A 17376-nucleotide genomic window follows, 5' to 3' on the forward strand; every position below is an offset into this window, starting at 1 on the left:
CGGCCCATTCGCAGAAAGAGGGTTTGTCTTGGGTGTTCCACCCTCTGTGACAATTAGGGTTCTCTGAACTGCACAGAATCTTAGCTAGAGGTTCTCCCGAACCTCTGCAAATCCCCAGCAGCCCACCCCTGCACTTCACCCCCTTCAATGAGAATCTAAAGAGCAAGCACTGTATTCAGTTGTAAAGCTACTACCAATTCTAAGCTGTTTTCCACCAGACTATGCGTCAAAAAAAGAGAGAAACCAAACCAAATTTTGAAGAACGTCACGAATCCTCTTTCTTTTTTAATATTTGACTTTTATTTTAAACATATTTCCCCCATGAACTAAAAATAACATTTTTTCCCAAGCACTTCTTTTATAGAAGAGTTTTATTCCCCCCCCCCCTTATAAAGAAACAATACTTTACAGCTTGCCTTTCCCTCCCACCCAATTTGTGCAAATTTCCTGCCCTCCCTCAAGTTGTAAAAGACGTTCCCTTCAACGTTCCCTTAATGTCCTGCAAGAAGAAGAAAAGAAGAAGAAAACCCTTCTTGTGAACTCTTCCACCTGCTTCTAATATCGAGTAGCTTGTCCTGAAGAATATCACAATCCCAGAGGAGCACAACCTTGCTCCCACATTGTGTTGAACCAAATCAACAAATCTGCTTGCCTCATCTTTACTGAGTTCAAACAAAAGCATTTGCCCAAGTCACAAATGTTAGCCCAAAAAGGTGCTGGAAGAGCCGTGTGAAGCTGGGCTTGTGGAGGACATTGGACAGATTAAAGGTCTTGCTTGAGTCACATATTATACTTTATACAGGTCAAACTCTCCCTTCAGAACCCATGGTCTCCTCTCCAAGTTTTCTGTCCTGGAGCCAGGCTTGCATTTCTGTCTTGGAGATCGTCCCTTTAACATTCGTCTTCAATTGTGCTTCGTGATCAGATGGCAGTGGAATTGCGGTTGGTTGCATAGTCAGCCCGATGTTTAGACTCGATTTGGCTTTTTAATCCACCTATTGATTCCTTCCCAAAGACCTGTGATAGGACTTGATAGGTGGATAAGAATGCAAATCCAGTCTAAACATCTGGTTATGGGACCAACCGTAACATTTCCACATTTCCAGCGAAGAAAAAGAACACTCAGTGATGTAATCAGTAATTTGGGAAGACTTCGGGGAAGTCTGATTAGCTAAAACTATTTGAGAAAGGGAAAAATCAGGAAATTGGGATTTTATTAGCATCTCCCCCGTCCCACTTTGCAAGTTATAATCCTAGCACTGTCTGGGTGCAATCAGGACTCTGGGATCCTTGGTGCTCTTTGAGCTTGATTGTTTTCTTGCAGATGTTTCATTAGCAAACTAGGTAATCTACTAGGTAATCTAAACTAAGTAATCAATGCTAGTTGATGTTACCTAATTTGGTAATGAAATCGCTGCAAGAAAACAACCAAGCTCAGAGAGCACCAAGAACCCCACAGTTCAATCCTGAACTATAAACATTCTCTTCTATCAGTACAATCAGGACAATTGGCATTCTGCTTTTAAACAAATCTGGGACTTCGGGCCTTTGAAGTCTGTTGTTTGTACTATCTTATTAGTAAATTAATCATTAAAAAGTATGCTCCTAATGCCTCATTTTGATCTTTTAATCTTTCCAAGGAAGTCTGTCTCGTTCACTAAAGAGGTTCAAGAAATGGACAAAATGTTTAAAAGATCAAATTGGGAAGTCATTCCCACATCTGGATTGCATTTGTCTCTCTTTGATTGTAGCCAGAATATTCACCTCAGATTTTCTCCAGCTGTTATCGCCCATATTTCTCTTTATTCTGGATGGATGTAGGCATCAGGTTAGGAAAGGAACAGTGGGTCTTAAAATGTTTGGCCCAAATGGCAGTTATTATTATTGAACAATGTCATTGTCCCCACAAAAGACCTGACTCTGTTGTTTTACACAAGTATCTCGCTAGTAGCAATCACAAACTGGACGCACAACTCTCAAACAGAATTTACATATGGCATTATTTCATTAACCCCAGGAACATGCCCAAATTATCAATTTAGGGGTAACTGTCTCCAGTTTAAGAACCACTGCAATACCAAATACCTTTATACCTTACAATTATATACCTTACAATTATAAAGTTATAAATTATAAAGTTGCAAAAATACAATTATTCCCCTATATAGGGCCCAATCAGAAGGTTTTATGTACTGCTAAGAGGCAGGAAATTGCTCTTTTTTTCTGAAAGAGTCTACTTGGATTTGGGTCAGACTTTTAAAACAAATCGTTTACTCTTAGAGAAAGTTTAGAGCAAGGAAAAAAGAATTTACCCTCACCATCTGTTAAATGCTAGGTTTCTATGTGCCGGAATTTCTTGAAAATGTTTATATAAACATAAGATCAGCTTTTAAGTGAGAATTAATCCCAATTTGGTCCCTGCAATCTCGTATAAAGAAATGAGAGCAAGCGTACAAAATTTAGAAACTGGCCTGTTGGTTTTTTAGGGTATTATTATTATTGTGAGGACAATAATGAATCAGAGGTCTTTCCAATTTTTTCCAGTTCTTTTTCCACTCTGCCATTTTTTTCCCAGTTTGGTTCACACCTGTGCCTGTCAGTACTAATCATTTACCTGTAGGTGGAAAAGTTTGCAGAGCAAGAGGCAAAAAGGTTACGGATGGGAGAACAGTCTGTTGCTTGAGTTCACAAGGTTTCCCCAGGGGGCAAAAGGAATGGGTAAAAAATCAAGCCAACATTAAAAGTGCTTTTATGTCAAGCTGCGTTCACCAAAATACTTATGACTTTAACTCCGTTTTGAAGGGCATTCGCAGAAGGAAGAAAATGGAGCCTAGGTTGGGAATGAGCCTGGAGAGGGAAGGGAAAAGTCGTTAGCAGGTGAGCTGATGAGAAGCAAAAGGGGTCAAGAAGGAGAAATTTGGGGTCAGAATTAGGACTTCACTGCTGCAAAGTCATTGATTCCCAGAACCAGAATGAAGAGAAGAGAAGGGAACCAGGCTTTGGTGGCTGAAGTTTTGCCGGCCGATCTGATTTCTTGGCTCTCTTGAAAGTTCTCCTTTACAAAATAAAAATAAAAATCACAGGTAGTCCTCAACTTACAACCATTTGTTTAGTGGCCATTCAAAATGACAACAGCAGTGAAAAAAATGATTGACAGCCAGTCCTCATGCCACAGTCGTGGGATCAAAATTTGGGAGCGTGACCAACCAACTTGTGTTTGTGACGGCTGCAGGGTCACAAGATCCCGATTTGCGACTTTCTGACAAGCAAAGTCCATGAAGTAAGTCAGATTTGCTGAATGACCACACAATTGGCTTTGTAGCTACCCTGGCTCACTTAACAACCGTGATAAAAATTGGCCGGGACTCAACAATCACCTTGCTTAGTAATAAAAATCCTGCTCCCAATTGTAGTTGTAAATTGAGGACTAACTATGTTCAGATTAATTCCTTTTATCCTCTCAAACTCTACTTCTGAGCTCTCTCTTCCTTTTGACTGAAGTGGGTCTTTTCAAGTCTCCAAAGGTTTTTTTCCCCCCCTTTGGCTTCGATGCATTCCTCTTTTTTCTCAGGATGGGCCAGAAAAACAGAACAAAGGCTGGATGTGAGGTATCCTGTTGCAAAAGGGGTCGTTGCTGGGATTTTCTGCTGCTGTTGTGGCTTTGCCTCCACTGCTGTCTCCCTTAGTCCATCCCGTGTCCCGCTCAGGACCTCTGCAACGGGTGGAAGCTGCTGGGCCGCAGTTTCATCTCAGTGAAAGGAATGGAAAACTCGAATCCTTTCCAGTTAAACCAGTTGACACCCTAGAATGGAGGAGAGAGAGGGCATATGTGAGAATCTGTAAAACCTAGACTCCCCTTTCTGCAAAAGGAAGATCAGTAAAGTCAGAGAAACAGAGAGAGAAATTGAGGTGAAAATATTATAGTCCTCGACTTATGATCTCAATTGAACCCCAAAATTTTGTTGCTAAGTGAAACATTAATTTTAATGGATTGTTTTTGTTTTAGTAATGTCGGGGCCAAATTATTTAATGTGTTTTAAATTGTTTTTAAATTTTATATGGGTACTTGTTTTATCTTTGGTTGTGCACCACCCTGAGTCCTTCGGGAGAAGGGCGGTATAAAAATTAGATTAAATAAATAAATAAATTAATTAATTAAATAAATAAATAAACATTTGTCAAGTGAATTTTGCCCCATTTTACGACCTTTCTTTTACGACCTTTCATTGTCTGCTGTGTCGGAGCAGAGCAGGCAATAGGGTGCACATGTGAAGAACAGGGCAGTGACAGCAGCTTTTTCGGCGCATTCAAGACCTCTGGTAGTTTTTGGTGCAAGAATCCTCTGGCCAACCACCGTTGCCAGCTCGGTTCTGGCTGGCAAAGAGATGGCAGCTGGGAGACTTCTCGCACCGAAAAAAAAGAGGTGGCAGTTGCGCAGGGGGATGGGATGCGGCCTGGCGGAGATCCCAGCAGTGATGGCTCAGCCCTGGCTTGCCTTCCCCTCTGCCATCAGCTATGGGAGGAAGGTAAGCCCGAAGAAAGAGGCGTTCATGGGGGAGGAAGCGGGGCTAGGGCTGGGGCCTCTGAAGGAGGGGAAACAGGGCGATGCATGCGACTGGCAAAGGGAAAGTGAACGGTGAGCGGCCGGTGGCTCAAGGACAAGGCTGGAGCCAGGAAACGGTGCATTCCCCAACTGGCCGAGGTGGGCGGAGGAATGGCGCATCCCTGGAGCCTGACCCAAGGTGAAGGGCGAGTGGGTGGCATGCTTACCTTTGATGAGCTGAGCAGAGCGGGCAAGGCATGGAGGCAACTGGCGAGGCAATTAGCTGGGCCGCATGGCAAAGGCAACATATATAGGGCTGGGATGGGCAGGGTGAGCGTCAAGTGAGTGGGCAGGGCAAACGAGCATCGGGTGGGCGGGGGGTGGGCGAGTGGCAACCGGGTGACCAGGGCGGGGTCATGGCCAGCCAGAGGTCACTACAAGTTTGGCAAACCAGCTCAAATTTTCCCTACCGGTTCACTCGAACCGGTGTGAACTGACTGAATATAACCTCCGCTCTCTAAGTAGTTTACAGAGTCAGCATATCACCCCCAACAATCTGGGTCCTCATTTTACCGACCTCAAAAGGATGGAAGTCAACCTTTAGCCGGTGAGACTCGAACTGGCAAACTGCAGGTAACTAGCAGTCAGCAGAAGTAGCCTGCAGTACTGCATTCTAACCACTGTGCCACCACGGCTCTTAGCACTTAGCACATCTAGTTGTAATTTGTATCTGGTTTTCCCTACGAGGCTGACGTCAATCTTGCAAGGCTCTTCCCTGTCTCCTTTACAACCTGAGAAGTGATAAGGAAGGTTTCTCTTGAGCTGATTGCCTTGTCCACTATTAAGCTGAGGGCTACGTTGTCTCTTATCTGATTGCTCCCTTGGCTCAGTCTCATAAGGTCTTTTCCTACATACCATTACATCATTCCACCCAAAAGTACAAGCTGCCTTTTGCTCCATCCCACTTGCCCACCGGGGATTACCTGGTGATCACGGTTGTTAGCGTAGAGTCCATTGAGGTTGGTGTAGTGGCAGTTGCGATACCACCATGCTCCACGGTAAGAGATGGCACAGGGGATGATGACCCGATTCGGATCCCGGTCCCGAGTGGAGAAAACACTCCCTGAGTGGTAGCTTAAAGCATCGCCTGGGTGAGAGAGAAAGTGGGAAAGTGAGAGATAAAAACAACCACAGTCCTCCCTTCTGAATTTCTGGCTGCCAATAAAGGATCTCAAGAATTATCTTCTTCCCTGTGTACATGAATCCCTTCTGCTACAGGTAGTCCTTGATTTATGATTGATTGAAATTATGATGGACCTCCCCAGACCTATTTACAACCCATTTTGGAGTAATAAGGGCTGCAACTCCCCATGTCACATGATCACATTTTGGGTGCTTGGCCAATAAACCTGGGGGGGGTGGGGAAATCATGGCTTACATAGAATCCATCTCCAGCTTTGCTCTTCAATTGGTCGCAACTCAAGTCAAGATATGGTTTTCCCATTATCTCCCATTTCCTAAAACTCACACCTGAGTATTCTAGTCCTTTCCATTTTCTAACACTATATCTATCCATGATTGCATATACTGTATATTCACTTAGAGCCTTTTCATACAACTCCCTAATCATGGGCTTCAGTGGACACTTCATTAGTCCTATTGGAAAGGCTTGGAAAGATGACACCCCCAGCACAAAAGCACACAAAAGCGTGGACCACTGCAGAATAGAATAGAATAGAATAGAATAGAATAGAATAGAATACAATAGAATAGAAGAGAAGAGAAGAGAAGAGAAGAGAAGAGAAGAGAAGAGAAGAGAAGAGAAGAGAAGAGAAGAGAAGAGAAGAGAATAACAGAGTTGGAAGGGACCTTGAAAGACTTCTAGTCCAACCTCCTGCTCAGGCAGGAGGTTGGACCACTTCAGACAAATGGTTGTCCAATCTCTTCTTAAAAACTTCCAGTGTTGGAGCATTCACAACTTCTGAAGACAAGTTGTTCCACTGATTAATTGTTTTCATTGCCTCAGAGTTCTCATTGTTGTGGATGTATTCAGTGGTGGGAGTCAGCCGGTTTGAGCCGGTTTGGGCGAACCAGTAGTTAAATTGCTGGCTGACCCCATCCCACCACTTCCAGGAGTCCCCACGTGCCCCATTTTGACTCCCAGGCAAGTGCAGGGAGGCCTCCTAGGCCCAAAATGGGGCCTGGGGGCCTGGGCCTGTTTTCACTCCCAGGAGGCTGCAGGGAGGCCTCCTAGGCCTAAAATGGGGTGCGAGTGTGTGTGCGGCAAGCCCCCCACCCCTGCTGCCCATTTTCATTCCCAGGAGGCTGCAGGAAGGCCTACTAGGCCCAAAACTGGGTGCGGGGGGAAGGCGCATCCCCCACCGCAGCCTGTTTTTGCTCCCAGTGGGTAGGAGGCTGAATGCTGCCTGTCACACCACCTGGCCACGCCCACCTGGCCACGCCCACCCAGCCACTCATTAGGGCAGAGAACCAGTTGTTAAATTATTTGAATCCCACCACTGGATATATTACTTGGAACGCTGACACACAATCCCACAGCTCTGCTCACCAGCTGTGCCATGGTAACTGCCCAGATGCAGGCGATAATGGTCAGCTGGAGGGTCCACACGGAAGTTCTGATAGGTAGCATAGACGGACTCATCCCCAGCACGGAGATCCACGCGTAGCTCGTAATCCCCTGAAGAGGTCAGCTGGTGCAGAGCATTGTTTCCTGGAATCCAAAGAGAAAAGCGAGGATCAGTCTTGTGAAGGACAGACTCAGTTACATGTAATGATGAGGGCACCATTGGAAGAGTCCCCAGGTTGGGGAGACATCATCCTGGAGAGAATCGACCCGTGTGGTCACCAAACAACAAATTGATGGCACATAATCAATCAATGTTCTGAAGGAGGTTAAAGAAGGAGTCATATTTACAAATGATTATGGAACTTGTATACAACTGTGGAAGTTAGTACAGCCTTATTATCATTTATATATTTTTTTAAAAAAATATTAACATTTATTATTGTATAAAATAGAAATAAAGATCATGAGAGAATAAGGAAAAGTAAAGAAGGGGAGAGGGGTGTAAGGTAAAAGGGAAAGAAAAAAGCAGCGACTTTCAACTTTTTTGCTTCAGTAGAATACAACAGACAGTTCTTTTAGTGATGCTAACCATTTCTGTAACAAGATTGTTAGAATCAAAGTTTCATTCCCACCCACCCCCCTCCATTTCAAGCATAAAGTCCAGAAATGGGTTCAGCTTAGCAAGCCCTTATCTTTCTGTGGGCTCAGTTTCCAGTTTGTAAAAGGACAGGAAGGATGAAATGGTAGAAATATCTGGCTACATGGATGAGGAGACGCAAACAAAGTTATAGACTTACCTAGCCAAAATTCCCGGGTGAGGTTGCCAAAGCCAAGAGCATAATTTTGCCAGTCCCGCCAGAAATCCGTCTCACCATTCATCCGACGTTGAAACACCTGGGGGGGGGGAAGAGGAGGAGGAGAAGGAGAATGAGGATGCCATGATGGAGAAGGAAGGAAAGAAAGAAATTGATAGTGATCAGATATCAGAAAGCAATAAAACCCCAAGATGTCTTTCTACACGATTTTGAAAGCAATTTTTCTCAATGTCTAGGACAGGGGCGCCAAACTCGATTTTATTGAGGGCCACATCAGGATTGTGTTTGACCTCAGGGGGGCTGGAGGGCGTGGCCATGGTAGGCATGGCCAACATGACATCACTCGTGTTGGGTGACGCCTGTGGTGGCCCGAGCGCTTTGCCATCGAAAAATTTATTAGTCATATTTCTATGCCGCCCACTCTCCGAGGACTCTGGGTAGCCAAAGACAGTATACTAAATAGCATATTGCCCCCAACAATCTGGGTCCTCATTTTACCCACCTCGGAAGGATGGAAGGCTGAGTCAACCTTGAGCCAGTGAGATTTGATCCGCAGATCTGCTGAACTAGCAGTCAGCTGAAGTAGCTGCAGTACAGCACTCTAACCACTGCGGCACCTTGGCTCAAAAATGGCTCCCAAGTCCCATTTTTGGCTGGGAAAGCGTCCTGCTACTGTCAAGTTTCCGAAAGCTTTGCAAGTTGACAACAACCCTCTGCCAGCAAAAATGGAACTTGGGGGGGGGGGGCAGGCGTGGCCCTCGCGAGCTCCATTTTTCCTGGCAGAGGCATTGTGGGCCAGTCCTTTACTGTTTCCAGGGCGGCCTCACGGGCCAGATCTAAGCACCCCGTGGGCCGGATGTGGCCCCCAGGCCTTGAGTTTGAAACCCCTGGTCTACGGAGATTTTCAGCCATCCAGGTCATGATTGCCCCAAAGGTGCTTTTTCAAGAGGCAACTGGACTTTCTGGTTTTTCCTTGAAGAGATTTCACTTCTCATCCGAGAAGCTTCTTCAGCTCTGTGGGGAATAGAAGGATTTATACTCCTTGTAGATAGCTGGTCATTTGCATTCTTTTAGAGAGTCCTCTCAGCAGTTCCAAGAAGGCTCCACACCCATTTGCATCACTCAGGTGACCCTGATGGCACATACAAACCTCCAGGTGGCCTCAATGACCTTCTAAAAGAATGCAAATGACCAGTGGTCTGCAAAGACTATGAATCGTTCCATTCCCCACCATCCAGTCAGCGCTGAAGAAGCATCTTGGATGAGAAGCGAAACATCTTCAAACCCCCACCCCTCCGAAAGTCCAGTTGTTCTTGAAAAAGCACCTTTGCGACAATTTTTCTCATTATATAGAAACATCTACATATGTCAGATTATGAAACATACATCCTAACATCAGTATGCATGTTCGACCTTTTCACATGTGAGTCACAACATTGCACCCAAATAAGTTGGGGGCAGAGCTTGTGCCATGTTTCTGGTTTGTCGCTTCGTCTCCCTTGTGCTCTTTGTATATGACTATCTTATCACAGGTCCTGAATTTGATCAGTAGAAAGCTGGTGCTATTGTGGTTCCATGTCTCACAACTTCACAATGACTTCTGCAGGTATAAACACCGGAGCAGAGTTTTTCCACCTTGACAACCTTAAGATTTGTGGACTTCAACTCCCAGAATTGTGCTAGCTGGGCAATTCTGAGAGTCAAAAGTCCGCATGTCTTAAACTTGGAAAAAATCTGTACTAGAATATCCTTCTTTAACTGGGCACCTTCTACATCTGTTGGCTCAAAATGACCACTCTCTAAGAATAGCATGTTGGCTATGGATGATTGTCCATAGCTATTGTCTGACATATCCAGAAAGTTGGGGAAGGCTGCTACTTTAAAGACTTTCATTCGTTTCCCTTCGTTGACCCCACCATTTAAAATTCTTCAGCTGCCAAGGTCTGCAGCTGAAAAAACAGCATGGATGAAATCATGGCTGGAGGAAACAATGATTCTGTCAACCCTGAAGTTGACCTGACGGAGGCCATTTTGAAGCTTCAGTGTTGCCACACAGAAGCTGAGGGATAGGGAGGGGGGAATAGAGATAGCTGGGGTTTTGTAGCCAAAACAAAATACTTTCTCCTGGGAACTAAGGACATTCTCACCCATGGTCAGAGAGAGGAGGAGTGACGTTACCCAGCAACCGAATGGCAACCTGATTGGACCATGTGACTGATTGTTTGGGGAAGGGGAAAAACACCTTTTAATTAGGTGAAAACCATGGGAACTTTCAGAATCGGTTTTCACCAGAACTGTGCCAATATGTTATATCCAATAAAATTATTCTTTGAGGAATCTACTGACCTCGGAGTTTTGTTTGCCATGAGATTATTACTTGGAACTCTGACAGATTCTTTTTCAAGAAACTGTAGTTTGACCATTACCAACCCAACTGTACTCTTCATACTCACAATCCAGCCTCCCCCATCGGTCTCCATATCACAGAACACCCTCAAGGGACGTTCTCGGTTGCCCCCTAGATAAATTGTTGTTATTCGTGAAGCTCCTGGCCCATTCTGGATTTCTTCCGAGCAGTCCCGAGGGAAGGGGTATGTCAGGTGCCCTGTCCAAGAAAGAAAAGGTGATCACTGTATCCATTCAGGGTTTTGGTTTTTAAGAAGTCCCAAAGATAGTCTGTCTCAAACATAGACATATCAGGGAGCCTATTATATTATTACCAGTGGTGAAGGATGTGGAGATGGGAGCTGTTGGTGTTCCCCTCCTCACTGCCTGGACTTGGACCTGGTACCGGCTTGAGGGAATCAGATCTTGAAGTTCATATGAGGTGACGGAAGCATCCAGAGGGATCTCCTGTGGAGAACAAAATAAAGGCGGGGAAATTTAGGCCGGCAATATATTAGCGCTTTCTGTTGCAGCTATATGGAGAACAATACATGAAATGTCCCAAAGGTGCTTTTTCAAGAGGCAACTGAAAAACTGTGGCTAGGTACCTTTGATTGTCCATCGGGGGTTTCATAACTCAACAGATATCCCTCAGATGGGGCACCAGGGGGTGACCAGGTGAGACGCGCACTGCGGGGGGAAATTTCCATAGCATGCAGGTCCCGGGGCCCATCTGCTCCTGCAGGAGGAGGAGGAAGGTGAGAGTTTAAAAAAATGAACAAAATTGTACAATTATGAATTTAACCCTGCCTTGTGCTATAGAGCAGCATATCAACTTGCAAAGCTTTCAAATTGCCATGAGCAGGGGGGGAGGGAGAACTGAAGTGAATTCCATACATTTTTCCTGACCGCAATCAGAAGGAGGGTGTTAGGTTTCACAGCCAGCCAAAGTGGTTAATTGGAGAATGTGATTTATGACATGGCCAGAGAGGAGGGGAGAGACAGGGTCATAGGAGAACGTAAATCTACATGGGATCAGTCCTAACTGCATCCGAGTATTGCCGGAATGTTGCTCCTAATAAATGAATGTATTTCCTTTGAAGTTTGGATCATGGCTCATGAATTAATTAGGGCATCTTTCGGAAACTTGACACAGCGGAGAAAAAAATTTATAACTCTTCTGGGAAACAAAGCCAAAGGAACATTTTGCCCAATGTTTCAAAAAAATTCTCCTGAGAAATTCTAAGACGGGGTATGACAAACAAAATAATCTGGTTTAACTAAGCCCTGGTTTAAGGTGTTGCGTGAACTCTGCTGCCTTGTTCTTCTTCAAGCACCTGGCACTCATATGGCATATTTCCCTCCAAGATGGCTGAATTTTTAGCAGAAATGAAATGTCATGCCTGAAAATTCACTAATGTTAAAATCGGGTTTGGAACGTAGAAAACTTCCTTGAGCGTTCAGCTTTGTCACGCATCATGTTTAATGTATGAGAAAGATACAGCAAAGTCAATAAGGAAGCTAGCATGGAAGGTCACAAATTACAATCAATCAATCAGAATAGAGCTGGAAGGGACATTGGAGGTCATCTAGTTCAACCCTCTGCTCAAGCAAGAGACTCTATACCATTTCAGACAAGTGACTGGCCAGTCTCTTCTTAAAAATCTCCAGTGATGAAGCACCCACAACTTCTGAAGGCAAAGTTGTTCCACTGCCCAATTGTTCTCACTGTCAGAACATTTCTCCTTATTTCCAGGTTGAATCTCTCCTTGATCAATTTCCATCCATTATTCCTTGTCTGGCCTTCAGGTGCCTTCAGGTGCTTGACCCCCTTGTCTCTGTGGCAGCCCCTCAAGTATTGGAAGACAGCTATCATGTCTCCCCTGGTCCTTCTCTTCACTCAGGGTTGGGTTCTAAATTTTTTTACTACCGGTTCTGTGGGCGTGGCTTATTTTGTGGGCATGGCTTGATGGTCATGTGACAATTCTTTAGGATTTAGCAGAGGTACTGGTCTACCAGGCTTTGAACTGCTTGCAGAGCTGTACCGATCTACCCATTTATTTTTGCAGGCACTGATCTACTCATGTATTTTTGCAGGCACTGGTCTACTCATTTGTTTTCTTTTAACACTGATCAGCTGTAAGGCGGCCCTTTGAAGCCCCGCGGCAAGAGTTTAAACAGTTTTTTTCCCTCTAGCCATCAGCTGGGACTCAGGAGGCAGCAATAGATTGGGGGTGGGGCCAAATAAAAGGCAAGAATAACGCGGGGGGTGGGAGGGCATGGGGGGGGCACAACCAGTTCGGTGACATCATATTGTCACTGCTACCAGCTCGGGAGAACTGGGCTGAACCGGGAGGAACTCACCACTGTCTTCACTACACTAGACGTGCCCAGTTCCTGCAACCGTTCTTCGTATGTTTTAGCCTTCAGTCCCCCAATCATCCTGGTTGCTCTTCTCTGCACTTTTTCTCAAGTCTCAACATCTTTTTTGTAATCTGATTACCAATTCGGATGCCGTATTCCAGGTGTGGCTTTACCAAGGATTTATAAAGCGGTACTAATACTTCACGTGATTTTGATTCTATGCTTCTGTTTATACAACCAAGGATTGATTCTATTAGCTTCGTTGGGACATCACGTGTAATAATTGTGGCAAAAAGGCCATGAAATTGGCTGCGGTCACGTGATGCATCCCTTATTGACCATGCCACTTAACAATGAATTTTCTTGTTCCAGTTGTGGTTGTAAGCCAAGGACTACCTGTAGACGTATCTTTTTTTACTCTTCAGAAGCATCACTATAGACTCGACTATTCACTCTGATTGATGGATTGACAGGTTAATTGATCATATACCATTGAGTGATGAATCTTAGCAACCACATAGGTACATATTTCCAGGAGGGTCTGTCCCCCAACCTGGCACTTCAGGTCTCCCAGTAGTACACCCACTATCACCACTGTAATGGAGCCCATCCACTCACCAGTTGTGAAAGTAGCGCTGATGGGAGAACTTCGGTTTCCTTCTTTTTCCCCATAGACATTGGCCCAATATTCCATGTCCCTTTGCAACTCTGACAGCTGAAGCTGGACACGATTTCCTGGAACCGATTCGGAGACCTGTGAGCCTGGGGGGGTGGGGGGTGGGAATGCAGAAATAGGTAAATACAGAGATGAAATCTATTCCAAGTGCAGCCTAAGCTAAACCAGATCAAGAGTCTAGGACAGGGATCTTCACACTTGACAATTTTAAGACTTGTGGACTTCAGCTCCCAGAATTCTCTAGTCAACTGTCAACTCTGAAGTGAACCTGTCTGAAGCCATCTTTTGCTGCCTCATAGTTGCCACGAACTCGGGGGGGGGGGGGGAAGGGAAATAGATAGACTGGCCAGCAGTCATAACAAAAAGCTTTCTCATGGGAACCAAGGTCATCCCAACAGGTGGCAGTTGGAGGAGGAGTGACCAAGGAACCCTCCAAACGCCTTAATCGGACAATGTGATCTGCGACATTTGGAGAGGGCAAACAATTGCTCTTTTAATTATGATACCAACGTGGGAAAAGTTTCAGAGTTGGCTTTCACTAGCTGTGCTGATATGATGCGCTCAATCAACATGTTCTTTGAGGAATCTGCCCGCCTCAGAGTTCTCCTTCCAATGGGTGCGTTACTCGGAACGCTGACACCAACATGGCTGTCTGGGAAATTCTGGGAGTTGAAGTCCACAAATCTTAAAATTGCCAAGTTTGGGGCCCCCTGGTCTAGGAGGAATGAATAACAGAGTACAGAAGGCAATAAGATGAGAAATATAAGGACACGAGATTAAAATATTGCAGGAAAAGAAAACGCAACTAAATCTCCTTTATAGCAACTCCAGACATGCCGCCTCTCAACACCTTCCTATCCTGGCATCCAGAGGACCTGACATAATTTCATCCATTGCTTTCTCCTCTCTAAACTTCTCACTGCTGTTTCTGGGGGATCTCGTTACCTCCATTCCAACATGACTTTTTCCAAAGTCCTTTGCTTATAGATTCTTCCTTTTACATAACAGTTTTCAATTTGGTCCTCATTCAAATAATCTTTTTTTTGCCATTGTCGGAACTTCAGAACTGAGTCATAAGTAGCTTTTGGAAGGGGAGGAGGATATCATAATTTTGAATGATTGCTTAGTGGTCGTTAAGCAAGGACTGTCTGCGTTCAAAGTTCAAGCGGGCACGTATAGAAAAGCACAGAGATGACCTGGCAGAAGGAACGTGAAGGCATTGAGCGAAGCGGGATGAAAAAGAAACTGAAGATTGTCCACACGCTCAGGAAAATATCATATTTTAAATTCAAGCGGTCGCAACATGATGTGAGACCACATTTGCGTTGCTGAATTAGCCTTTTTTGGAATGAGGCATGAGCTCAAAAGGCAGGTTTATGGCCAACTGATTGACCCCCATGCTTCACAAGCTCTTATTGCTTACCGGTGCTGGTGATAGGTCCGTACGTGACGATGTAGTTGTTCATCTCAGCCACAGCAGGGCGCCATGTCAGCACGGCAGAGGTATCGGTTACATTGACAGCCCGCAAATTGGAAGGACCGTCTGGCACTGTGATTTAAAGAATAGAATAAAGCAGAGTTGGAAGGGACCTTGGAGGTCTTCTAGTCCAACCCGCTGCTTAGGCAGAAAACCCTACATCACTTCAGACAAATGGTTATCCAATCTCTTCTTATTTACATTTGCATTTGCATTTACAACTTCCAGAGGCAAGTTGTTCCATTGATTAATGGTTCTAACTGTCAGGAAATTTCTCCTTCGTTCTAAGCTAGATCAGTGAAATATAAAGGCCTGGTTTTCGGGGTAGTGTCTGTTTCCTGACGTGGCTTACCTCGAAGAACTGCCACTAAATGAATCAATAATTGAATCAGTTGATGAATAAGTAGATCTGCTGCTAGGTAACATTTAAGCTTCTTGCCCTCATGAATTACCTGTGGTGATGTAGCCCACCAACGGCTCGCTCTCTTCAAACCCACGGATAGACATTACAGCGACCTCATAGCTGGCCCCAGGAGTCAGACCCTCAATGATTGTCCTGAGTTCAGATCCATCCACTGGAATGCTTTTGGGCTCCCCTAAAAACAGGAAAAAAAAAACCCACAGAGCTGATATCTTTGCCTGAAATATTATGAAGTCCTGGACAGATATTATTTGATTTCTTGATATAGTGCTCTCCAATACGATAGGCAGCTTCTTGAGCTAGCACAGGGAAAAGCACATCTTGGCTGAGCATGATGGGGTTTGTCGCCCAAATCATTTGGAGAGGGCCAGACTGGAAAAGCTCTCACTGAGATACAGGCCGACTGAATAATAACATTTCTGGAAGTGGTTTGCTATTGCCGTGTCTTTCTTACGGCTGAGAGTAAGGACTGACTCAAATTCACCCACTAGAATTCAGTTTCCCAACTCTTAGTCCAGCACCTTAATCACTAGACCAAACTGGCTGTCAACAATACCATAACAACAAAGTTAGAGTCGGGTCTGGGTTCGCAGTTACAAAATGTTAAGATCACTGAGGAGGCCCAATACACCTTAAACCCAGTTTCATAGAATACAATTGCTATGCTCACATAACCCTAACCCTTAGTCATAAGGCTTAGGACCTGGTTATTTACGGGACCGCCTGCTACCACCAATAACCTCCCACCGACCAGTACGCTCCCATAGAGAGGGTCTCCTCCGGGTGCCATCGGCCAAACAATATCGACTGGCGGCCCCCAGGGGGAGAGCCTTCTCTGTGGGGGCACCTACTATCTGGAACGAGCTCCCCCGGGAGATACAGAGGATCCCGGATCTGCGTACCTTCCGTCGCGCGCACAAGACTTTCTTATTTCATCAAGCTGGCCTGACCTAAGTCTTTCCCCTTTTTAAATGGAAATTTTAAATTTGGTTTTAAATTATTGGGGTTTTAAATTTGTTCAGCCAAATTATTTAATTCGTTTTATTTTATTTTAAATTTTGTATTTATATGTTTTATTCTATGGCTGTTCACCGCCCTGAGTCCTTCGGGAGTAGGGCGGTATATAAATTCAATAAAATAAAAATAAATAAATAAATAAATAAATAAATAAATAAATAAATAAATAAATAACCCTGTGCCCAAATAAACCACACTAAACTGATTCATAATGGTTGGCTTTTTCTCAGACGCTACCTCTATTCCACCTTACCTCTTCCTGCCATATTGTGTGAACCAGGGGTGGGCTTCAAACATTTTAGCAAGGGGTTCTCTGCCTGGTAGCTAAGTGGGCGTGGCCATGGTGGGTGTGGCAAGTTGGCCTCCTGCACCACGGCGGGGGTGGGGTGGTTTGTGCCCTCTCCTGGCTCCAGAGGCTTTCCTCAAGCCTCCGGGAGGGCGAAAACGGCCTCCCCAGTCTCCAGAGGCCCTTTGGAGGCCGGAAACAGGCCCATTTCTGAGCTTCTGGTAGGCCTGTTTTTGTCCTCCCTAAGCGTCTATGCACACCCTGCACTTACCTGCATCCAAAATGGGCCGCCTGGGGACTCCTGGGAGGGGCAGAGTGGGGTGGCCGGGGCCAGCCAGAAGTGGGATTTGGGGATTCTCCAAACTGCACAGAATCTTAGCTAGAGTTTCTCCCGAACCCCTGTGAACCCCCAGCAGCCACGCCTGGTGTGAACTCAACTAAGACGTTCTGTCTGCTGTTAACAAACAATCCTGGGGAACAAGTTGATAAAGACCCTCACCGCCATCTGAAGGCTGGAAAGAAACTTTGTAGCCATCAATGCGAGAGGATGGAGGCCTCCAGTTGGCTACCACAGAGGTCTCATGAATGTCACTGAACCGCAAGTCCTGGGGACCATCCAGCTCTGGAAGAAGGGAGAAGAGAACAAGCGAGAGATGGATCTGTGTGTCTTTTTGTAGAAAATAAAACATGCATACATACATCATTGTAGGAAGAGTCAATTTCTTAGTCAAAAGAGGAAACACCCAGCAAAAGGAGCCTGAGTGGTGTAGGAGGCTAATGCCTCCTATTAAGGCAGCATTTAACA

The 17376-nt window shown here is 45.1% G+C and overlaps 1 protein-coding gene across 1 annotated transcript in view; it reads right to left on the reverse strand.

The window, feature by feature from the left end:
* Positions 1-325: 325 nt before the first annotated feature.
* TNXB (tenascin XB) overlaps positions 326-17376 on the reverse strand; it is a 107371-nt gene continuing 90320 nt past the window's right edge. Inside the window, exons 51-61 of the mRNA XM_070936510.1 lie at positions 17071-17193; positions 15300-15443; positions 14794-14919; positions 13313-13456; positions 10939-11069; positions 10666-10798; positions 10399-10550; positions 7928-8024; positions 7113-7274; positions 5527-5690; positions 326-3802 (exon numbers count right to left, since the gene is read on the reverse strand). Coding sequence (XP_070792611.1) covers positions 3704-3802; positions 5527-5690; positions 7113-7274; positions 7928-8024; positions 10399-10550; positions 10666-10798; positions 10939-11069; positions 13313-13456; positions 14794-14919; positions 15300-15443; positions 17071-17193 — 1475 coding nt within the window. The 3' untranslated portion in view covers positions 326-3703. The remainder of the gene's footprint in view (positions 3803-5526; positions 5691-7112; positions 7275-7927; positions 8025-10398; positions 10551-10665; positions 10799-10938; positions 11070-13312; positions 13457-14793; positions 14920-15299; positions 15444-17070; positions 17194-17376) is intronic.

Source organism: Pituophis catenifer, unplaced genomic scaffold, assembly GCF_029215685.1.
Source record: "Pituophis catenifer annectens isolate HBS135680 unplaced genomic scaffold, rPitCat1.0.hap2 SCAF_2, whole genome shotgun sequence".
In the NCBI taxonomy this organism is placed as follows: Eukaryota; Metazoa; Chordata; class Lepidosauria; order Squamata; family Colubridae; genus Pituophis; species Pituophis catenifer.